Source organism: Alexandromys fortis, unplaced genomic scaffold, assembly GCF_014885135.2.
Source record: "Alexandromys fortis isolate MF-2015 unplaced genomic scaffold, M_Fortis_MF-2015_v1.1 scaffold_25, whole genome shotgun sequence".
In the NCBI taxonomy this organism is placed as follows: domain Eukaryota; kingdom Metazoa; phylum Chordata; class Mammalia; order Rodentia; family Cricetidae; genus Alexandromys; species Alexandromys fortis.
This window is the reverse complement of record NW_026067904.1, coordinates 13,970,727-13,996,433: the sequence shown is the minus strand read 5'-3', so window position 1 is coordinate 13,996,433 and position 25,707 is coordinate 13,970,727. Positions and strand designations below refer to the sequence as shown.

Genomic DNA, 25,707 nt, shown 5'->3' with positions numbered 1-25,707 from the left:
GTGTGTGTGTGTGTGCGTGCATATATTTCTGTTTGCTCAAGTGGTATTCAGCATTGTTGGGGAACAGTCTGTATACATTAGAGAATATATTCTAGTGACAGATTTTAGCAATTCATTGTTGGCACAGTAAAGAGAGGAAAAAACGAGATGCGTTCATGACTCTGGACTTTACTTGCTGAGTTGGAAGTTACTACAGCAGCAAGATTAATTGAGAGATGAGCCATTAACATAAAGACCAAAGGCCAGGAGTCATTATGTTTACCTTTTAAAAGTCAGCTCTGCTGGTGACTGTCATAATTTACAACATTGAGTTGGAAGCCACAATATGGATACGTGGCATCGGCCTTGGTTCCTGGTTTGTGCCACATTTCTCCTGGTTTCTGGCTTGGTAAGAAAACAATCAGAAAAGTTGGGGGGCCTGTTGATATCAGTCAGCGAGTGATAATCATTTGCTCACGTTTTGTTTTATGTATTTAAAAATTTTCATCTTAAATGAGCATTTCTTGCTGGTAGACAGAGGCCAGAAAGCTATTAGATATAAGAAGTCACTCTGGCAGAGAGGTCCGGAGATTGTGAGAGAAAATTGTATTTTCCTTTCAGTTTCTCTGTTGTGTGATAGGTGTCTTTTGCTAAGACAGAGAATGTGAGTTTTGAAAGCCATTGCTATTGCTGAGTGACAGACTTATTGCCATTAGAGTAAGGACATGGGGGAAGACTGAGAAATGTCAGAGGCAATGTCCACACTTCAAAGTTTAATATGGAGTTTCCCTTCTGCATCTTTGTGGGTCTAAACTAATCTTCCCTCACTGATGGGCAGATTGTACCCCAAGCTAGTGCAAGGTCTTAGACAGAATTTCTAATGGCCAAGGAAACCCTTTAATTGGACTTAAAATACATCATATGAGCTGATGGTGTACAGATATGAACGGAGAATTAAGGTGTGAGGTGCTGTTTCATCATGTTTATCTGAGGCTCAGTAGCTTCTTGGAAATCTCTTTCTGCACGTGTGCCGGGATAATCTGTGACTCTGTGTGTGTGTGTGTGTGTGTGTGTGTGTGTGTGTGTGATCCTGTATGAGAAAACTAGGGTGTTTGCTGTCGACATGACAGAAGTCATCTGAGCAGTTCATCCCCGTATCCTGTCGAGCATTTCGGAGGATTCTTTACTTCAGCTGTTAGTTTGAATTTGGATGCAATTGGACTTTACACTTACGTGGCACACATTACATTTTTACACCGTGTTTTTGTATGGCATAATATAGCTTACGATACTCATCCAAATCACGTGGTGACCACCTCACACATATCATTTGAGACCCAGGAGGGTAAACCAGGCATAACTCACACAGACTGTCTACCAGTTCTGCTGCCTTCTTCCTAGGTTAAGATAACGGAATAATCGATTATGAAATTTCTCAGAGGGCCTGCGAGAGACAGCCTTCAGTAAACTGCTTGCCACTGCAGGCAAGAGGACTTCAGTTTGACTCCCAGAACACATATAAAAGGCCAGCTGTGATGGCAGGTGCTTCTCATGCCAATGCTGGGGGGACCAAAATGTGGGACTTCTGGGGGCCGGTTGATGAGACATCCTAGCCTAATTGATGAGCCATGGGCCCAGTGAGAGACTCTGTGTCAGAAGTAAGGCAACAGTTGGCTCCTGAGGAATAACACTTGTGGATGATTTCTGGCCACTATAAGCACCCCCCTTAACATGCCCCTGTGCATAACCCACCCTCAAAATAAATTTCTGATGTTGGTTTCAATTTTTATTTACACATTGTGTATGTAACTCTGTAATTTGTTTCCTATCCATTTGAAAATATATGCATTTTAGCTGGGTGCTGGTGGCACAAGCCTTTAATTCTTGCACTTGGGAGGCAGAGTCAGTCAGATCTCTGAGTTCAAGGCCGGCCTGGTGTACAGGAGAGCCAGGGCTACACAGGGAGACTTCTTATAAGTTCTGGGAGTTAAACTGAAGTCCTCTTGCCTGCAGTGGCAAGCTCTTTACTGAAGGCCCTCTGAGAAATTTTGTAATCAATATTTTTTTTTTGTTTCAAAAACAAGCAAACAAAACGAAAAAAGAGAAGCGTATATATTTTTTAAAAAGTTACAAAATCTACCTATTGGTCCTTTGCTTAGATATTTGGTATTATTTTTTTGAATGTAGAGTCCTGGGAGAGACATGAAAGGAAACATGATTTTCCTGAGGTATGAGGAAAAGTTTTTGTTATTGTTTGGAAATAAAGTTTTAGTTTTTGAAAGCACTGTTCATGAGTGTTACATGACATCATGTGTAAAGTGAGTGTGTATACCAGGGCTGGAGTCTTGTGCACTGTGTTCTTTTCCAGCTTTGAAGTTGATTTTTTTTTCTGTACCTTTAAACTCATTGAACAGGAAGGTTCAGTTTCTATAAGAAGTAAGAATATCTGTCTGGACAGAACGTCATGTAAACTCCAGCTTGCTTGTCTGGCATATATGGAAGCAAACAATACGTCATATTAGTAAAAAGAACTGTGTGGTTGTGAGTTAGAGCCACTGTGGCTCATGCTTGTCACCCCAGTACTTGGGCGGCTGACGCAGAAGGATTGTATCAAGTTCAGGGTTAGACTTAGACTGAAATATGAGTTCCAGTTTGAACTAAAAGAGAGACTCTGTTCAAAAACAAATACAACATTGGGACCAGTGAGATGGCCCAGCAGGTGACACAGCCCTGGCCGCAGGCTTGATGGTGTGAGTTTAGTACTAGGAACTCACACTGGACACAGAGAACTGGTCATCTCCAGTTCTGCTCTGTCCAATCCTAGAAACTCACACTGAATACAGAGAACTTTGTTGATGTTACCTCGATTTGTGACATAACCAGGCTAGCTAAAAGATAAAACAATTATATTTTAATTTTTTTTTATAAGGGGCCAACTTACAAAACAGGAACAAGAAATCCAAGCTCAGCTGTGCAGCGAGGGAACCACACAGAGAGAGCACCTGGGCGGTGTGCCTGTTTTTCCCCAGGTCCCAGAAAGCCACACCCTTACTTGGTCCCACCTTTTAAAGATAATTGGTTGATAAGGCTTCCTCATCAGAACTTATTATCTCAAGTTCTGCTCTTTTCAGTTCCATGAACTCATACCAGACACAGAACTGACTACCACAAGTTCTCCTCTGCCCATCATAGACAGACACCATATAAATGAATGAATGAATAAATGAAATCTTAAGGATGATTATAAAGGAATCTAAACTTGTAACAAAATGTCATTTATATTATGGGTATCACAATAATATCTTTTGGTGTGTTTTTTCACAGCCGGCTCCAGAGAACCTTGGTGAGTCTGCTGGAGATTTGCTCTAGCATGCAGGGTAAGACAGTTATGGGGTGAATGACAGGGACAGAAGCACAGGGTGTGTCAACCCAAGGGGAAGACGGCAAGTGGAATGCAGCAGAAGACAGCGTGACTGCATCAGTGACCTGAACTTTGCTCAACTCTGGCTGGCCCCATTCACCAGGACTCATCTGCCCAGCTGAAAAACAGAAGTACAAGAACGGCCAATAAAATGGCTTTCGGGTTGAGCGATTTTAGACACTCATTTCCTAGTTAGTCACTCATTCCCACCTTCCACTCTATGGTTACTCACGTACGGAGTGACCAATGCTATTCCTACAATCACCTGACACCCAAGGGATGTGGAGAGGACAGAGTATGCATCCAAAGTCCTCCGTCTAGTCCCCAGTCTGGCTCCCAGGAGGGTCTCAAGGAATGAGAGTCCCCCTCAGTTAATCAATGCAAGTTAAATTAGAATCTGAGGCAACAATTTGTTTTCTTCTGATTGTTTGTTTAATGAGAACCTCTTTCCTCTCATGAACATAACTTTCAATGTGGTTTTTTCTTATTTCAGTCAAAGATATAGATGAGGGAATTGATCGAGACATATTCGATATCAATGAAGGTTTGTGGATTTTTCTTCATTCTTTTTTGCTACCATATTTAAAATATTTTTATTATTTGTGTGTGTGTGTGTGACACACTACATGTGTGGAGGTCAGAGGACAACATGTAGGATTCAGTCCTCTTTTCCCACCATATGGGTTGCCAGGGCTCGAACTCAGGTCGTCAAGGCGTGGTGGCAGGTGCCTTTTACTGCCTGCGCTGTCTTTTATGTCCCTGCTTTGTTTTATTATCATGGTTTACGTACATATGATGACAGCTTTCCTTGTGTCATCTTCATACATGTATATAAAGTATTTGTTCATCTTCAACCTGTTACCCTCTCTACTTCCCTCCAGTTCCCCAGACTCCCATCAATCTCTACTCATTTCTCAGTCCCAGTTCTGCTCTCAAGTTTGTTCTTCCTCTTGTGAAGTGATGAGTGTCCTTAGGATTGCTTACAGAAGCCTGAGTGTGGGGTCATTTATGAGAGCATGGGCAACTTAACAGGGGCTAAACCACTGACGAAAATGTCTCTCCCATACTATGTGACCATTAACCTGCCTATAGATAAGCATCCTCTTCCCATGGAATTTTTAAAGCATCATCTATTATGTGGTACAGGAACCCAACGTAATAACATGAATTATCTGAATTCTTCTCTTAGGTTTGGGACTGGACCTTTTTGAGGGGGACATCAGACTTGAGGTGAGTTGTAATGATGCTTGCATGGTGAAGCATGGAAGCCAGCTGTGAGTATCTGCGGATGGATGGGCACAAGCTGCTTGCTGGGACTTTGTTTCTGAAGGTGCAGCCACTGGTGGCGCTATCTTCCTGAGATGCTGTCCCGGAAGGAGTCATATGTCTGTATCTTCATCTTCCATTGCTCAGGTTTCTGTGCCAAAGGTCACTGTCATCTCAACATGTGTGTTGTGCTCTGATTTTACTGATTACAGAAATAAGGAGAATTTTTACTTAAAAACAGAACTTCACTGGTTTAGTCTAGTTGAAGTAAAATAAAACTTGATTCCATAAATATCTCTAGTCTATCATAAAATAACATATATATTTATTTTATTATTTCTTAAAATATATTATACATATAAATTATATTGTTAAAATAATAAAACTTTAAAAATAGACAAATTAATAGGTTCTTTGAGAAAATCAACAAGATTGGCAAACCCTTATCCAAACTACTCAAAAGGCAAAGAGAGAACATCCAAATTAACAAAATCAGAAATGAAAAGGGGGACATAACAACAGACACTGAGGAAATCCAGAGAATCATTAGGTCTTACTACAAAAACCTGTACTCCACAAAATTGGAAAATGTAAAAGAAAAGGACAATTTTTAGATAGATACCATATACCAAAATTAAATCAAGACCAGGTGAGCAATTTAAATAAGCCATAGGGAAATAGAAGCTGTCATCAAAAACCATCCAGGGCCAGATGGTTTTAGTGCAGAATTCTACCAGAACTTTCAAGAAGAGGTAATACCTATACTCCTCAAAGTGTTCCACATAATAGAAACAAAAGGGTCATTGCCAAACTCTTTTTATGAGGCTACAGTTACCCTAATACCAAAACCACACAAAGACTCAATCAAGAAAGAGAATTACAGACCAATCTCACTCAAGGACATTGATGCAAAAATTCTCAATAAAATACTGGCAAACCGAATCTAAGAACACATTAAAAAAAATCATCCATCATGATCAAGTAGGCTTCATCCCAGAGATGCAGGGCTGGTTCAACATACGAAAATTTATCAATGTAATCCATCATATAAACTGAAAGAAAAAAAAACCATATGATCATTTCATTAGATGCTGAAAAAGCATTTGACAAAATTCAACACTCTTTCATGATAAAGGTCTTGGAGAGATTAGGGATACAAGGATCATACCTAAATATAATAAAAGCAATATACAGCAAGCTGACATCTAACTTCAAATTAAATGGAGAGAAACTCAAAGTGATTTCACTAAAATCAGGAACAAGACAAGGCTGTCCACTCTCTCCTTATCTCTTCAACATAGTGCTTGAAGTTCTAGCAATAGCAATAAGACAACATAAGGAGGTCCTTGACGTTTCTCATAGCCTTCAATCTTGTCCTGTTTCAAATATTGCATTTCCCTCTCCATTATCTTTTCCTCCTGGAAGTCCATTTCCCATAGTAAAGTTATTTTCTAAATGGGTGGCTGTGGCAGAGATGACTCAGTAGACAAAGCACCTGCTTTTCAAGTTTAAGGCCCTTGCTGCATTTACTACCCAGACATTTCTGTTATCTGGAATGACATTTATTGCCAGAGTATATGCAATAAGAAAATATCATTCGTTTTCTATTATAAAATTTGAATTGCTTTACAAAGATTTTTATCTATTTTTATCTTACATGTATGGGTATTTTAATGGCATGTGTTTTGTGCAATATGTGTATTCCTGGGGACATTGGAGCCATAAGAGGTCATTGGATCACCTGGAACTGGGCTTATGGGTGGTTTTGAGTTACCACATGAATGCTGGGAATAAATTGGGCCTTCTGCAAGAACAGCAAGTGCCCTAACAGCTGAGCCACCTCTCCCGGCCCTCCTTCAGAAAAATTTTTAAATTTTTAAAGCTTAAATTCATTCATCTTATGTCTGCTCCCCCNTGAGCTAGCTGTCTCTCCAGGCCCTCCTTCAGAAAAATTTGAAAATTTTCATCCATCTTATGTCTGTTTTTTTTTCCCTGAGGTGCATATTTTTAAAGTTTGGTTTAGTTATCACTTTCCTTCTGTATGTTTACTTATTTATTTGTACATGTGTGAGCCTGCATTTATTTATGTATATCATATGTACGCTGTGTGTGTGTACATCTGTGTGAGCCTGCTTTTGTTTATATATATCATATGCATGCTGTGTGTGTGTGTGAGCTGGTATGAAATTATGTGTACCATATTTATGCTGTGTGTGCCTGTGTGTTTGAGCCTGCATGAGGTTACATGTACCACATGCATGCAGTTGCTCATGGCTGCCAGAAGCGGGCACTGGATCCTTTAGAGTTACAGGCAACTACGAGCTGTTGATGTGGGTGCTGGGAACTGAACTTAGATCCTCTTAAAGGGTAGTAGGCAGCCTTAACTATGGAGATATCAATAGCCTGTTCTTATGTGTTTTTAATATTTAAACATCTAACAGTACTTATAGTGGAGTTTCCAGCAATCTTTTTTGAGTATCATTTCTTCTTTAGCTTCATGTTAAATATATAAATTAGTAGTTATTTCCATAAACTTTATTAAAGTATGGCCAAAATTCAGACTCATGCCCCACTGGTTTGAGCTACCAGGAAGAACTGTTAACTCCACTTATTTCCAGATTGATTATTGATTGGCTTTGTCTAGTTTACCTAACTGATCCTTTTCGCATTTATTTTTGACAGCCACAAGGGAAGAATTCCATCATTGGAGACATCTATAGATGGCCACATACCATTCCGTATGTTCTAGATGATAGCTTGGGTTAGTACGCACTTTGGAGTATCCACAGCTACTGTGTGTTCCTGAGATGCTAGATTCACATCTATCAGAATGGTCTTGTGTGATTGTGTAAATCACTTTTAAAAAATAAGCAAAATGTAGAATTAAAATATCTTAAAAATTCAGCCTGACTATGTGGAATATGTGTTGGGTTTTAACAAATATCAATTTAACCAATCTTAATGGAGAGCTAACTTACTTTGTGTTGGATGCTAAGGATATAGAGATTAGGGAGGCATTCTTGGTTTTAATAAGTTTTTTTCTAGATTTTACTGTTAATTTTAATTCATATGTTCTCTCTTTCTCTCTCTCCCTCTCTTTTTCCATTCCTTGCCCTTCCTCCTTTCTCTCTTCTCCCTGTGCATCTGTGGTGTGAGTGTAGTTCTGTGGAAGACAGAGAAGAGTGCTGGATCCCCTGGAACTGGAGTTACAGTCAGCTGTGAACCCCAACATGCACTGGGAACTTATGTTGGGTCCTCTGGAAGAGCAGCACATGCTCTTGACCATAAGCTATCTCTCCAGTCCTAATAATCTTTCTTTTAAAGCAACATTTCCTTATGTTTAGGTATTTATTCCTTGCAGACCTGATGGTAGAATCCAGGCCTTGGGTATGCTACCAGATGGAATACCACTGGTCACTTCCTGACCATCAAGGATTTTTTTTTAAAAAGATTCATTTTTACTTCTTCTAGTTATGTGTATGTGTGCATGTCTGGTGAGTGACTACCACATGTGTGCAGTGCTGGCAGAGGTCAGAGGAGACATTGAATCCCTTGGAGTTGTTTGGAGCCATTGCATGTCAGTTCTTGGAACTGAATTTCAGTCTTCCAGAAGAGCCCTAGAATAGCTTAACTACTGAGCCTCCCCCTGCAGCCCTAGCCCCAGCACAAAGTGTAAATGCAAATAAAACTCACAAAATAACCAATCGAAACAAATTTACAGAAAACGACATTGCTTTGCCAAGATTTTATTTTGCCAAGTCCAGATGTTAATGAGTCCACTCTTTTATCTTTTAAGGAAATAAGTAATTCCTAGTTTAGTATTAAATTATTAAAAGGTCAGAAGAGGTTTGCTAGGATCATGAACTATGGGCTCAATATCCTTTGTTTATAGCTAGTATTCACTTATGAGTGAGTACGTACCATATTCATCTTTTTGTGCCTGGGTTACCTCATTCAGGATGGTGTTTTCTAGTTCCATCAATTTGCATGCAAAGTTCAAGTCGTCATTCTTTTTTTAACCACTGAGTAGTACTCTAATGTGTAAATGTGCCACATTTTTTTTATCCATTCTTCAGTTGAGAGGCATCTAGGTTGTTTCCAGGTTCTGGCTATTACAAATAATGCTGCTATGAACATAGTTGAACAAATGTCCTTGTAGTATGATTGAGCATCTTTTGGGAATATGTCCAAGAGTGGTATTGCTGTTTGTACTGGCTTTTTGGGAACCCATTCTCTTTAGACGTATACCTTGCTCAGTCTAGATATAGTAGGAAGGGCCTTGAACCTTCCCCAAAGCAATGTGCCTTACCCTCTCTGAGGAGTGGATGGGGGGTGGACTGGATGCAAGTGGAGGAAATGGGAGAAGGGGAAGGAGTGGGAACTTGGATTGGTATGTATAATGAGAAAAGATAGTTTGTTTTCTTTATTAAAAGATAAAAGAAATTTTAAAAAAAAGTCAGAAGAGTGTTGAGGAGATGGCAAGCATGAGGATGGGAATTCATAACTTCAGAAATCACATGAATGCTGGCTGTGTGTGGGAACTGACTGTAATTCCATCTTCCTTGGAGATAGGGATCCCAGTGTAAGGTGGCTATGGAGACTAGTCATATCAGAAAACTCTAAGTTTGACTGAGAGTCCTTCCCTTAATGATCAAGGTAGAGAAGCCATGGAGGATGAGTTCTGAGATCATTGCCAGACTCTACCCACATGCTGTACACGCATGTGCTTGTGCACCCATACAAGTATACTCACATGCACACACACATGACACATATCCCACATATGTGCATACATACAGGTATGCACATACACAAAGAAAAAGGGTGGGGATAGTCAAAAGAATCTAAGACAAAACTAAAAAAAGCTTTTTATACAGAAGAAATCTAGTTATGAGCTAGTGGTGAGGCACACCTGTCATTCCAGCCCTCCTCTGGAGAAAAGGCAGATGATCCTGAGCCCAAGACATGACCAGAGTAAGAGAGAGATGGACAGAGACAGAGACAGACAGGGACAGAGAGAAACAGAGAGAGAAAGCGATGGACACAGAGAGAGACAGCCAGACAGAGACAGAGAAGACATGGACGGACAGAGATAAAGAAAGAGACAGAGACACAAAGACAGGCAGAGAGGGGCAAACAGAGAGATGACAGGCAGATATAGCACAATTAATAAAAAACCAGAGATAGATATTGAGGTTCAACCTGAAGGTCAGAAAAGCAAAGCAGTTAGCTATTTTTGCCTTTACTGCTGACAGTATGCTGTTCTAATTGGATAAGCAGGACACGAAAGAAAATGACTGCCAAACATTGTCAAGACAAGAAGGGACAGCCCTTCAGAATATCCTGCTTCACAGAAAGTCTATCAAATATGCTAGTCCTATAGGATGAAGATAGATGCCCCAACGTTGCAGAGAAACTTTGGGTGATGGTCCAGGCAAGCAGCTGTTTCTGTCATTTCTCATATATTTTTTGAAGTTGCTTGCTCACATTTCTTGCTTACTCAGTTAATATTATTTACTTGTTGGGTCTCTGAGGTAGTTGAAGACTAGATAGTTATAGTTTTCCTTGTTCACCTGATGCAGAATGCATATTATGATAAAAAGTAAGTGAGGTATAAGACTTTGGACTCACCAAGATAGGATAGATATGGAGTATTTTCCTCTGAATTTGTCAAATGCAAATGGACTAGACATTGTTGATGTATTTATTGCCTGTTTGTATTGTAGTCATTGTATTTATTGTATATAGTTTTTCTAATATTAGTAATAGCCTTCTTTTTTATTTTAGACAAAAAAGGGAAATGTGGTGATACTTTATTTATATTTTAATAAATAAAGCTTGCCTGAAGATCAGAGAGTAAAACAGTTCTACTGGTCAGCCGTAGAAACCAGGCAGTTCTGACATACACTTTTAATCCCAGGAGCCACACTAGTTTACCATAGAAACTGGGTGTTAAGTGATGCACACCTTTAATTCCAGTCCTAGAGGGGAATATAAGATGGGAGGAGACAGCTCTTACACACAGTCTAATTCTGAAATTCCTGGGAACATGATTGCCATTTCAGACTGAGGTCGAGGTAAGAGCCAGGCTGTTTTCCTTTTCTGATCTTCAGGTTGAACCCTAATATCTGTCTCTGGGTTTTTATTAATCATGCTACAAACAGACACAGAGAGAAACACACACACACACACACACACACACACACACACACACTAATAGACAGAGACAGAAACACAGAGGCAGACATAGGCAGAGAGTTGACAGAGAGACACAGAGAACACAAACCAGCCTGGTTCCGCTGTAAAGAGGTCAGTTTCTCCGTGGACTGGTGAACAGTGCCTCTGATGAGCATCAGCTTGAAGAATACCCTCTGGGGGAAAGATGAAAAATAATGTCACCTTAAGAATCAAGGGTTTCTTGGGCCAGGGCTGAAGCTCACTTGGTAGAGAGCGTGTCTGGTACGCAGTCCTTGCACATCACACACATTGGGGCTCTCCACAGACACCTGGCTCTAAGTGAGGGACCAAGAAGAGGGTACTGAGTGTGGGGATGACCAAGGATGCAGCTCAGCCTAGGGAACAACTGTTTAGAAAACATGATAGGTTAAGAAGTCAGCATAGATCCTCCAATTCAAATAAACAGATTTTCATATAATTTTAATTATGGTGTTGTAGATTTTTCTGTTTCTTTCATTTAATCTATTGCATTTTCTGTGTTATATTTTTAATTGGCATTATTCATTGATGGTGTGAATGTGCATGTACCACAGTGTGCACGTGAACTCAGAGGACCTCGTCACACGTAGGTCTCATGAACTGTTCCTCTGTTTGTTGAGATCCTGGGATTTTCAGGAACTTCCTTCATCCTTGGGATGGCAAGGATTGCTGACATGAGCCAGGTCAAAAATTCTACAAATGACCCAAACTTAGCCAAGGCCTGTGGTAGTAAAGACACACGGTAAATGGACATCTTACCCTGCTCGAGGTCTCTGCAGTTTGTGATGCTTTCACACATGTTCTGCGTGGTTCAAAGACGGATGAAATTCTCCTCTCAAAGCTTTACTATCGGGCCCCGTTTCCAGCCTGCTCTAAGGCAGTCATGCAGTGTCCATGGCAGCCTGCCTTACTTTAAGGATATGCTAGGTTTGAAACAGAGAACTCAGTGCACACTTTTGTCTTCCATCAGATATGAACGCTAAAGGAGTTATCCTCAATGCCTTCGAGCGCTACCGCCTTAAAACTTGCATCGACTTCAAGCCCTGGTCTGGAGAAGCTAACTACATATCAGTGTTCAAGGGCAGTGGGTAAGTTCCAGGGTTGTCTGATAAGGCTCTGAGGAGACTTATTCCCCAGGGCATTATGCCACAACCATGGTTCAAGGTCTGGAACATAACTTCCTTTGCTATCTGGGCAGAGCGTGACTTTTAGACCTGGTTTCCCAGGCTATAAAATAATGTTTTCACAGCATTAGAGGGACTGCCTAATAAGTGTGTGTCCTTGGGTTAGGGCCACAGTACTAAGAAAAGCAAAGCATGGAAAGGAACAAGGTGAAGGAAGGAAGGAAGGAAGGAAGGAAGGAAGGAAGGAAGGAAGGAAGGAAGGAAGGAAGGAAGGAAGGGGCAGCCAATCTTGTACTGGAGAGATGGTCCAATAGCTGAAGTCCTTGATACATGAACACAAAGACCACCCCAGGCACCTTTAGAGAAAAACACTGGGTGAAGAAGCTTTTCATTTAGGGCGATAGGGTCAGATCCCTGTACATCACTGGTCAGCAAGACCAAATTGCTGACCTTTAGGTTCTGTGAGAGACCCTGTCTCAAAATGTAACTGAGGAAGACACGCTCTGGCCTCCACACGCATAAACACCTGCATAAACATGTGTACACAGATGCACATACAGTAAAATACATAGGAAAACTGAAAATGGTTTCATACACACAACCAGACTACCAAAGTCAACAAATAGTGAATGTAAATGGATGCCATTTATCCTATAGCCCTCTGCACTTCATCTCATTGACAACGGAATATTCTTTATTCTCCCTGCTAGTAAAATGTACTGTACATAGTGTGTGAGTTCATTTTAGCTGAGTAAGTCTTACTACCTGAAAGGTGGCAGTGTCATTGATCTGGACACAGTGATTCTGAGTGATTGTTGTCCCTATAAAACTCCTATCTGTTTATTGATGAGATAACTCAGTAGTTAAGACCCTAGATACTCTTGCAGGGAAATACACTCTATTCCCAGCATCCGTGTTAGCTGGCTCACAAACATCTGTGATTCCAGTTCCAGGGGCTCAGCTCCTTCTTATGACTTCTGGGGTATCCCACCACATACTTAGACCTAGACAGACACTCACAGAGATAAACAATGAAATTAGGAAACAAAACAACTCGTGGTGAAGGGCATAGCAATGCCCATTTAGAAAGGCTTGCGATTCCCAGGATGAGCACGGCCGACTTCTCACTTTGTTTATGCTGAGAGCAGTTCCATGGCCACACTCAGCAAGAGGACATACGCAGTTAGACAAGTGGGCTAGGCGGTGAGGCCTCTGTCTTGTGACCTCACTTTCCGCGTACAAACAGCCTGTCCCTGATCTGCACACTCTCCGTCAGGTGCTGGTCTTCGGTGGGAAACAGGCATGTTGGGAAGCAGGAGCTGTCCATCGGGGAAAACTGTGACAGAATAGCAACGGTTCAACACGAGTTCCTCCATGCCCTGGGATTCTGGCATGAGCAGTCTCGTTCTGACCGAGATGACTATGTCACTATAGTTTGGGACAGGATTCTATCAGGTATGTTTCTCTTATATACTTTGTCATAGGTCAACTTTCTGAGGATGTTTGCATCAGGACCAGTTTGGCAATGGGTGTCTATGCTTTGATAGCAGATGTACTTGACTGTGTCTATAAATTCATGTGATATCAAATTGCAATCAGTTGTCCAATAGAAGGATGCTAAGCAGCCTGGTGTCTTCTCTAAATACACTCAGGGAAATCTTTTAAAATGATTGTCTTTGGATCTCATGATGGCTCATAAAATAACATTTTAAATTTACCATTATAATTGTATACATTTATGGGAACAAGATGACATTTTGCTATGTGACTATTAATAAAATAGCACATTCGTTGCTTCATTTAAAATAAACTCAGGCAGCATGCTTGTCACCTCTTCAATCATTTTTAGGGGATAAGATACTTTGTTGCTAAGACACTAACTTATTTACAGTTTTATAATGTATAATGCACTATATGCATGTACAAGAATCAGTAACCTTTGAGTCCTCAATGATGTCCATCTTTTCTAACAACTCTTGGCCATGTTATCAACACAGGGTCCCATTTTAGCATACTTCCTAAAGCCCTGCTTATACCTGGTCTGCTGTGAGCACATTAAACCATCAGCATTGCTAGCCGGTGACTCTGAATGTCTCCACAGTTTCGCAGAACCTTTCTTTCCATCCCCAGTCGTTTGAACCTTAGACTTGGGGCTGGACTGGAAGTGTCAAGTTGTTAATTTGACTGTTGCTATCACAGTTGTGCATTATACCGAGTCCAAAGACGGGGTGTCTGGAACACGTGACACTCAGGAGATAATGTGCACAAAGTTTGCTCTATTATGTTTTGTATTTCTCTGTCAACAGTGTTAAGTAAGAGCAGCATTATTTCATTGACCATAAAATAAAGTTTTTTAAAACATATCCAGGCAGAGAACACAATTTCAACATATATAATGACAGTGTGTCCGATTCCCTGAATGTACCCTATGACTACACCTCGGTCATGCACTACAGTAAGACAGCTTTCCAGAACGGAACAGAGCCCACCATTGTAACAAGGATCTCAGACTTTGAAAATGTGATTGGCCAACGAATGGACTTCAGTGACTATGACCTGCTGAAGCTGAACCATCTGTACAACTGCTGTAAGTGATGGGCACCTTGAAATGACCTCTCCTTGCTGGATAAGCGATGTTCTGGACACCTTTGGGGTCTCTGAGATCATAAAAGTTTGGTTAAAAAAAATATCAGAATATCACCCAGGTCCCCATCTACTAGCCATTTTCAGCACTTGTCTTCTTACTAAGCTTGCCTTGAGATTTACTAAAGCAGCCGGCGTCCTTGCACAATCAGCCCCATGCTGACTGTCGAAAGGTTTGCTAATTCCAGTGCAGACCGTTTCTATATTCAAGCCTCTTTTAGGCCATAATGAAATGTGCAGTTGTCCCGTACGTGAGACAAAATAACCTTTGCTGTGGCATTAAGGTTTGACTAGCAGGAGGAATATTGACTCGGTTTTCCACAAATAGACGAGAAGAAAGGGTTGGTGTGGACTGGGAATTCATGCACACAAACTAAGTTCATTTTGGGCTTCTGCAGGCAGAGAAGTGGAGAAGTGTCTTTCAGTCAGAAGGTCGCAGAGTCAACCAGATGCTCCCTTTTCATTGACGTTCCTCATAGTTCTGTGACCAGCTCAGGTTTGACTGCTAATATCACTGTGTTGAACAAATGCTCACATCGGTTTGCTTGTTTGCTTTTGTAGCTTCTTCGCTGAGTTTTATGGACTCTTGTGATTTTGAGTTGGAAAATATCTGTGGCATGATCCAAAGTTCAGGGGACAATGCTGACTGGCAAAGGGTTTCACAGGTCCCCGCGGGCCCAGAGAACGATCACTCCAATATGGGCCAGTGCATAGGTAACAGATTTCAGGATCAGTGCCTCCAGCCTTCTTCTTCAGTCTGAAAGATGCGTGATTCATCTCTCATGTCTATCAGAATTATTACTGACTTTAAGATAATCTATCTTTATTATTCCAAATATGCATATGTGGTCACGGGCATGCACAATGACTGTATCTGTGAGGTCGGGAGTACACACATGTGATTGCAGGTGCCCTATAAAGTATGTGTGCTTAGATACCAGAGGTGTTAGAATCTCTGGAGTTACAAGCAGTTGTGAGCTGCCTAACATGGGTACTGGGAATGGAACTCTGGTCCATTGCAAGAACATTAGATGCATTTAACCACTGAGCAGTTTCTCCATCTCCTCTATCAGAATTATTATTGGTAGCCTGTTCAGTTTCTCCGAAGGAGTGAGACTTGTGCACGGTAATGAGATGCCGTTTCTCTGCCTTACTCACTCAGAATGGCTTCCGTTCTACATCTCACAGCTTGCTTCTATGAGGTCTCACACAGTACCTATGCGGAGCAGACCGCAATGCACCTCCTGCATGCACTTTTATTCCAGGGGCTATGTGGTCTCCTCTCACACGTCACAGAATGTAGGAGAGGAATGAGCACCGCTGGGCTGTGAGTCACTCCACAGAGAATCCTAGCTGGATGTAATTGTGTGTCCTGGGTACCAAAATACCTACAATGACGACAAGAAGCTCCAGTCTAGGTGTTTCTAAATTCTTCCTGTTTTTGTAAGCTGTAGCAAGAGAAAGGGTGTCTAACTATGTCTCATTTGCAAACTCCCTGCTAATAGAACTGCATCATAATGCCCAGCACGATGTCATGTTCTGTTTGTTTCCTCTTGCTATACCTTAGTACCCGAGACTGGGTGCTTCATTTTAAAATATCACTTTCTTATGGTTATGGACACGGGATAGTTTAAGAGCAGGGTACCTGGTGTCTGCTTGTCAGCTGTAGAGGGACACTCTGCTGCATCCCAGGGCAAGGGTCACCACATGGTCACACAGAACATTCTGCTGGCTCACGTCTCTTCTGAAAAAGTCACAACTGCTCACATTCATGACTTCGTATAATTCTGTCACTTCCAAAGATCCCACTTCCAAATGCCCTCAACATAGAAGTCTGAAAGTTATTTCCCATGCGTGAACTCTGGGGCAACCCAGGCTATAGCATCCATGCGTGGTGGGAGCTCAGCAGACACTAAAGAAAGCCCTGAGCTCTGCTGTTTTCCATTGTGCTTCTGTGCCCGCAACAGATTCCGGCTTCTTCATGCATTTCGACACCAGCTCTGCAAATGTGGGGGACACAGCAATGCTGGAGAGCAGAATGCTGTACCCCAAGAGAGGGTTTCAGTGCTTGGAATTTTACCTGTACAACAGTGGAAGTGAAAACAACCAAGTGAAAATCTACACCCGGGAGTACACTGCAGGCCACCCAGACGGGGTTTTAACCCTACAGAGAGAAATACAAGGTACAGTATCCACAGTCTCCCAGTTTGGATGCAGGTGAGACCTCTTCAATTAGTGTGGCTACTTGCGGCAGTGCAGGGGGTAAAAACACCGACTTTCAATAGAACCTGTCTGCCTTATTTGATAAGGAAAATAAAATGAGGGTCCTTTGTGATACTTACTTAGAAAACATAGCTGTGGCCTTCAGTTTTATTATCCAGTAATAAAAATACACCGTGAACTCTGGGTGACATGGGGGAGGGTTGATGGCAAAAAGAAACTAAACTATGGAATGGATAAAGGCAGGACTGGCCTCAGGGAGGCCTGGGCTTGTCCCTAAATAAGCACTGTTGAGACATCTCATTTTCTCTTACTGTGATCCAGTCTTACCTAAGTAAGGGCTATACATGTGGTGAGAGGACTCTACCTAACTTCCAGCTTAAAAACATGAATCCCAGTGAAGGTGTCTGCTATGAGATGAAGTCAATGTCCCTGTAGGCACTATTTCTGTGGGGAGGAGCTGTCCACATTTCAGATAACCATGTATTGGAGAGGTGGGCCAACTGACCACGTATTAAAGCAGGTGGGGAAGGAAGGGATGTGGGCCACTGTTTTAGTGAGCCTCAGTATTAGGACATAATACCTGACAAAATCAAGGCACGGAGGGGTTCATTCTGGACCACAGTCCCTCATGGCAAGAGTGTGAGGCAGCAGGCCACACTGCATCTGTCACCAAGAGTACAGAGAGCAATGGTAATGCGGTCATCTCGTTTTCTTCTCTTGGTGCCGTCAAGGACCCTCACCCGTGCAATGGCACTGCCCACATGATCTTTCCATTTCAATCGACCTAATCTCTCACCGATATGCACAGGAGTGGTCTCCATGGTGGTTCTCAATCCCACCAAGTTGACACTCGTGGTTAACGGCCAACAGCGAACAGACTACTCTTTCTTCTTGTACACACTGACCTCTTAATTTAATAGACAAAACCAAACACACTATGAAGTGAGCCAACTGTGCACTATATGTCACAGCCCCCTCCCATTCACGAAAGACTCTGAAATACAGGGGCTGCTTGTGTTTGTGGCCACCAGAGTACACTGAGGTTTTAAATCTCAGAGAACATATGCATGCATTACATATATATTCTACATGTAATAATGTAAGATAGATATTAAAATGATATATCATAATTTTCTAAGTATGAATTATGTATTAATGGGTATATTAATGCAAATATTGAAATATATATATATATATACATGTATATATATATGTCATTGTCTATGTTTGGGATGCAGATCTTCCCAGGATGAACAACCTGGGCCTATGAATAAAAGACAGTCACCCAAAACTGCTTGTTAGTCCTTCTGGGCCTCATGGGGATGAAGGACCATACTGAAGCCAAACCTTCAAATGTAGATGGAAGGTTTTGCTCAGTCTGTAATCTATCCACAGGCAGTAGCACTTTCTGTAATCTGATGTTTACAATTTATTTCCTGGCAGTTTCAATTGTCATTCAGTGCTGATATAGTTGAGCTTCCCTCCAGCATGAACTGACAGTTTGCATGACTTTCTGTCCTGTTGTCACGGGGGCTCCTGAAGTGCTCTCACTGGAGTAGGGGTAGATGGTAGTTTGACTTTCCCTTCCCAGCTTCCCTCTTACCAGAGGTATCCTATGACTGGAAGAGAGACTCACCTGTCATTTCCAGCTTAAATGAGCTGAAAATCTCCCTATCCAGTGAGCTAGATGTGCAAGACAGGAAGGAAGTGCATGGCAGCAAAGGGGTTGCCACTGTCGGGTAAGCACTTGTAATGGACGGGACGTGGGTTCCTGGGCTTGTAGATTCCTGTTTAACTCTGCTTAAATTCCAATGAAATTTAAGTATTCCAGTTTTGTTATACATACATAAAGAAATCTTTATGAGAGTACCAGCAAATCATAGGTGTTAATATTGCTTGGTTATTAACTAAGACAGAATAGCAGGTAACTGGTAAGCAGAATGGAGCTCTGAGATTGGGTGCTTACCCATCTCTGAGAAAGGGTGAGCTATCCGAGAGCAGGTATGTAAACATTCAATACCCAGTGGACAGTCCAGCCGCAGCAATGCCCTGGGATAAAGAATTGAGAAGCCATTCACCAAATCCATAAGTATCTTTGGCTCACCAACTATTATTTCCCTTTGAAGTATAGAATTCTAATACTGACCATGTCAGGAAGGAAGTCATAATCCTTCATCACCCTTGAAACAGTGACTCTTTTTGCAGATATACCCATTGGGAGCTGGCAACTTTACTATGTAACATTGCAAGTGACTGAGAAATTCCGAGTGGTATTTGAAGGACTCAGAGGCTCTGGATCATCATCGGGTGGTCTGTCTATTGATGACATCAATCTCTCAGAAACCAGGTGTCCTCACCATATCTGGCATATACGGAATTTCACACAGCTTCTTGACAGCCAGAATACAGATGTGTACAGTCCTCCATATTATTCTCCTAAAGGCTATGCTTATCAGGCTTACCTGGATCTGAATTCCTCGACTAATGTGGGGATTTATTTCTACCTGATCTCTGGTGCCAATGATGATCAATTACAGTGGCCGTGTCCCTGGCAACAAGCCACAATGACACTCTTGGATCAAAATCCTGACATCCGGCAGCGTATGTCCAACCAACGGAGTATAACTACAGATCCAAGGATGAACGATGGTTTGTAGCTTCTTATTTTCCTCATGGCTAGGGACTTGATCATTGTTCAAGGGGGGATGGTCATTTGGGAATGAGAGATTGCATCGTTGGCTAGTTATGGAAGTTCAGCCTCGAAGTGAAGATTTTCAGCTTCAGGGAAAGGATTCAATTGTGGAAGACAGTCCCCAGGCCGAGGCTGTTAGGAATGTTAGCAAAGACTACAACACTGGGATTTTATCATCCCTGCATTCTAGGTATTGGCTAAGGAGTGTTGGCTTTAGAGGCTGGCATGCTTGGGTCAATGTTTTATTTTTTTCATTAGTCATGTGATCCCAAAGAAAACCCTTCCTGAAGTCCCAGGGTTCTTGGCTGTTAAACCAAGGCGGGAACAATAGCCCCATAGATTTGTTAGGAGAATTAGGAGAGGTCAATATGACAGTGAGTTTCATTCACCCATGCTGCCTTGGTCACACTGTTGGCACTGTGGGACACAATCAGCTCTTGAGAAGAGGGTTTTCAGTCAGAATGGAGCTGCTGGGACACTGGTGGCAACAGGATGGAAGTGGGTGGTGACATCTTGTTATCGCACCGTAGAGGGTTGTCACCGATGGTGGCTACATTCCAAGTCTCAAAAAGAGTCATCACCCAGGGAGCCATGATCACACTTGGAATTTCACCAGTCTTTTGTCCCTGCAAACTGACTTGAGGGAAACATAGGATTATGGGAAACCGAATATCATGAAAGGAATTTTATAAATCGCAACTATGGATCAAAATGAAACTGACTACAGGGAAACATAGGATTATGGGAAAGCGAATATCATCAAAGGAATTTTATAAATCGCAAGGATGGATCAAAATGACATAGGAAATAGTGACTGAATCTGATAGAAAAAAAATAACAGAAACTGGAAGGTTTAAACATGCAGAATATTTCATTCTTTCCAACACGTCCCTCCGGATGGCACTAGATACCATTAAGTTCAGTTTATGAGATAAATTGTTCTTTGCTCGTATAGGAAACTCTTAGCCACTCACTGCCTTAATTCAGTTTAAAGGACCAATTGCAGCTCAGAAGGCTGCTGAGACTTCCTACCACTGAGAGCTATGATGATGCTAAACACAGCCTATTCATATAATTTTTTTTTTTTAGGTAATGAAAGCTATTTTTGGGATAGGCCTTCCAAGCTGGGAAATACGGCTTTCTTCCCTAATGGAACTCAGTATTACAGAACCAGAGGCTATGGAACCAGTGCCTTCATAACCTATGAGAGGCTGAAGAGCAGGGAGTTCATCAAGGGAGATGATGTTTACATCCTGCTGACTGTTGAAGGTATAGAAGCAGCAGTAGTTTGATGGGAGCTTGTTCCTCATTGTAGCCATTGGTTGTCCGCTGTGTTCTTCTGGGTTTTGTTTTTAGATTTGTTATAGGATGTGGGAGGAACTGGACAGAGATGGGAACTTTTTTGTATCAATATGAAAATAGCTTAATTTGAAACATCAAGGGNAAGGTTTCTCTGTGGTTTTGGAGCCTGTCCTGGAACTAGCTCTTGTAGACCAGACTGGTCTCGAACTCACAGAGATCCGCCTGCCTCTGCCTCCCGAGTGCTGGGATTAAAGGCGTGTGCCACCACCGCCCGGCTACATTTATTTACTGTATTGTGGACCAACAGTTGAAATCTTTAGGCTGGAAATCTGTTCTAGTATTTCCTCACCCAGGATACACAGCACTCTGGACAGGCACTAATGGGTGCTGGACTCAGATCTCCAAGTTCCGGTCAAACATGGGTATTGTCACCTAGCACCCTGACTTGGTGTATGTGAGTTTGAGTGTGTCATCGTGTGCGTGTGCGTGTGCGTGTGTGTGTGTGTAAATAAGTGGACAACTCTGTCCACTTTGCCACCACCCACCATGTTTTTTGAGACAGTCTCTCACTTCTACCTGGTAGACTGGCTGGCTGGTCTCTAACCCCGTTAGCAAACTCTCTCCCTGGTTCTTCAGTGCTTAGACCTCATATGGCTTTTTCTTAAACATGGGGTCTGGAGATTGACATCAAGTCTGCCACCAAAAGCCACTCTCCACCCTTGCCTGATTCTCATCTGACTGCACAGGAACGCTGGGGATCACACACCAAGACTTTTGTCACAAGCCCGAACTCTGAGTATTATCTCTGCCCAATGACTAGTAATACAAAAGCCGATTTCCACCATCCTTCCCTCTGCAGATATATCTCACCTCAACTCTACGTCGACAATCCCAGTCCCCACCTTGATCGTCCCAGACCCAGTCCCCACCTCGAACGTCCACAATTCCTGCTCAGAGGTTGAGTGTCAGAACGGCGGAATCTGCACTGTCCAAGACAATAGAGCCGAGTGCAGGTGAGGGCTCACTTGGGAGGTTCACTGTCTCACTCTCTCACTAGATACGTTCTTGTCCTGCTGGAATTGATGCTGATAATGCACATGGATTACACTGAGAAAATGTCTTAGTTAGGGATTCTATTGCTGTGATGAAACATTGTGAGCAAAAACAGGCTGGCGAGGAAAGGATGTATTTGACTTCCACACTGTAGTCCATCACTGAAGGAAGTCAGGACAGGAACCTAAACAGTGCAGGAAGCTGGAGGCCGAGGCGGATGGAGAGGCTATGGGAGGGTACTGGTTTGCTACTCATGGCTTGCTCGGTCTGCTTTCTTATAGAACGCAGCACCACCAGCCAAGGGGTGGCACCACCCACAATGGGCCGGGTCCTCCAAAATCAATCACCAATAAAGAAAATGCCCTACAGGTTGACTGCAGCTCAATCGTATGGAGGCATTTTCTTAATTGAGCTTCCCTCCTCTCAGATGACATCAAGCTGACATAGAACTGTCCAGAACAGTTACTCTTTTGAACTCCCTTTGGGTCTTTTGGCAGCCACCATAACAATTATTGGTGAGGACATAGTGCACTAGAGTCTAACTGACAGAATTACATATATTATTATATTACATACATATGACATGTCTTATTATATTACATATATTATTATATTACACACATATGAAATATCTTATTATATTCATATCTTATTATATTACATGTCTTATTACATGACATATTATATTGCATGTCTTATTATATTACATCTTATTATATGACACATCTTATATTACATATCTTATTATATTACATGTCTTATTATATGACATGTCTTATTATATTACATATCTTGTTATATTACATATCTTATTATAGTACTACATGTCTTAATGCTCACAGCAGTCCTGTCCCTCGACTCTGCAGGTTCTCAGGTCCCCATTTTCTAGATGAGCACGCTAAAGTGCTGAGTCCTTAGCCAAGGTGTGGCACCCACAGCAGTGGATCAGATCCCTCAGGTGGCTTTCTCCCTGCTCTCCCGGCTCCTAACTCGGTATCAGATTAGTTATCATCCTCTCCTGGTGCTCTCTTCATTGGTTCAGGTCGTCTAGGGTCAAATAGTTACCTACGTCAGTGACTATCTGTGTTCAAATATGCAAGGGCCCTTTAACTCTGAAGATGTTCACAGTTAAATGTCACCCATACGATACCGTAAATGTCACCACATCTCTTCGTGTAGGTGTCCTGCAGGTGAAGACTGGTGGTACATGGGAAGACTGTGTGAGAAGAGAGGGTCCACCCAAGACACCGTTGTCATTGCTGTTTCTTCCACTGTCGCCGTGTTTGTCGTGATGCTGATCATCACTCTCGTCAGTGTCTACTGCACCCGGAGGAAATACCGCAAGAAGATGAGTTCAGATAGCGTAAGTTGAGTGTAATGGCTATTATTCAAACCCTCTGGAGGGAACCCATGTAGAAGAGCTTGGCATGTTTACAATCTTCTTCATTTTTCACCTTGTGCGTCTTATAAAGTTGGCTGACAGGAGACTATTTGTACTCCCATTATCACCACTGTGAATCAGAGTCTGTATCAGTTCTTCAGAGCCTTCTTGGAGGGGCCTCATTATTCTCTAGGAGTTATTTCTGGTTGTTTATGATTTTTCTTGGGTGAACCACACAACTGACCCACACAGATGACTTTCCCTGTAAGTCTCTACCTCCCTAACAAGGGGGACATGGCTTATCAGTGTCTTTGTTCTGAGGGTCTTCAGATGGCTGGACTCAGGAAGTGGGTGGACGAGTGTTTGGGAAAGTGTCTCTCTTAATGCAGGTTCCAGTGAAATCTGCCTTCTTCTGGAGTAACTGTCTCCAGGGCAAGTTACAGGTTTTAAGTTTGCCTCAGATGAAACTTCTAAATGACCCCAGATGTTTGAAATCTCCAGATCCAAACACAGGTTCCTAGTCCGAATGTTCCGAGTGTATAGTTGGGTGCAGGCGGTTTACTGAGGAGTGTTTTGGGGAACATCTGGGATAGAATGAGGGCAGCAGCCACACTGGGTAGGAGTGAGGCTGGGCTTCTCCTGTGCTTCAGCTGTCTTCCAAGGACCCTGGGGACTGTGACAGACCCCTCCACACATTCACCTTGGAGGACATGGACCAGGCCTTTGTGCTCACCACATGAATGCCAGCACATGAGGGCAGACACAAAACTGCCTGGGTGATGGCCTTTGAGGGAGGACAGTGCTTGAACGAAAGCTGGCAGGGTTGAGCATTGCCTGGAATTCTCCAGAGAACAGAGAGAGAGAGAGAGAGAGCAGGGTACACAGAGTGACATCCGGCCTTACAACAGAGCTCAAAGCACAAGGTGTCACACTGAACGCTGGAGTGAGAACCCAAGCCATGGAGCTCCATTTTATTCAGACCGAAGGATTTAGAAGATGGCTAGTGAGACAAATGGAAAAAAGAGATCAGAAGAGCAACATATTGGTGAACTAAAGGAAGAGTGTATTGTCTTAAGCAGAGGGACTTACTGCTTAAGATCATGTGTGAAGAGTCCAGTGAGAGTCCAGTATGAAGACACGATGTGTAGAACTCTCCTTCAATGTATATCATTATTTAACTATGATTCCATCTCTTATTTTTGCAAAATCAGTTGGAAGATAGTCAGTGATGCTGAAAACAATTGGTTCTATATTCATTTAGTATTATTCATTGTCTTAAACTTGAGGAGGATGTTTAATGTCATCCTCTAGCAATAGAGCACACATTTTAAAAATACATGAGCTGGGCATGATGGCACACACACACACTTTTAACGTCTGCAAGTGCAAGGCAGAGGCAGGAGGATCTGGGTTACAGAGCAGTGTGAGGACTATATAGAGATCTTGTCTCCTCAAAATACCAAAAACAGTAAATTAAATGTATACAAGTTGATTTTCTTTTGAACTTTTTTTTCCCCTGGCTCATTCTTTGAGTTAAATAACAGGAGTAGAGCATCCAATGTGGGACCCTGCTGGACTCCCTGTCTGCAGCTGTGCCTGTGCTTCTGGTCCCCACTGTTAACAAGGATGCTCCAGACATGGGTGCAAGGAGGGGCTGAGAGTGGTGAGGTAGGACCAGCAGTACAGGTGCAGGTGACTGTCAAGAGCCCTCTCTAGACCTGGACAATGCACGAGAGGTTGTGAGGGCTCTAACCGAGTCCGCACATGTCAGAATAGTGAAAGAAACCTGATAAAACAAAGAGATGAGGCTAAGTCAACAGAGGAGTAACAATGTGAGCATACCAGGGACATGGCAGGAACACTGAGTGGATGCATATGCCACCATGATGTCACAGGGGACATGGCAGGGACCGTGTGGACACACACTCTGCCATGATGTCACAACAGCCCTGCTCTGAGTCATTAAATCCACTGTCCTCTACATTTCCTTTCGTCTTTGGATTTCTTCAGTGTGTTTAGCGGTAACGGGTCTTGAAGACCAGTTAGATCTTAACCGATGCTCACCCTTCTGAGACCAGCATGAGCCCTCACTATGTTTTCCATCTGAGACACTCAAGCCACACAGGCCAGAACCTCTTCCCAGGGTCAGAGCAGGCACTGCATGTCAGCCAGGAGGGGAGCCAGGAGACTGCCATGGGGGCTTCCTTTGAAAACCCGACTGTTGCGTTGTGAACCACAGAGGAGGCAGCTTTTATATTTGGGAATTGTGTCATCGATTGTATTTTCTCCTTTCAGCAACATGCTTTTTGAATATTAACTCAACCAGACAGCCAGCAAGTGAGATGAAAAGGATTCTTCATCATGGAAGAATTTTTCACCCAAGCCGTGTGACCTTCACAGCATTCCA

At 42.4% G+C, this 25,707-nt stretch overlaps 1 protein-coding gene across 1 annotated transcript; it reads left to right on the top strand.

The window, feature by feature from the left end:
- Positions 1-325: 325 nt before the first annotated feature.
- On the top strand, positions 326-25,707 carry Mep1b (meprin A subunit beta). The gene is made up of 15 exons (XM_050134916.1): positions 326-388; positions 3,304-3,322; positions 3,894-3,944; positions 4,590-4,630; positions 7,349-7,427; positions 11,853-11,970; positions 13,283-13,461; positions 14,375-14,593; positions 15,211-15,363; positions 16,617-16,832; positions 19,078-19,521; positions 20,654-20,833; positions 21,726-21,879; positions 23,099-23,282; positions 25,596-25,707. The coding sequence occupies exons 1-15, from the start codon at positions 326-328 to the stop codon at positions 25,608-25,610; spliced, it is 2,115 nt and encodes a 704-aa protein (XP_049990873.1). The 3' UTR covers positions 25,611-25,707.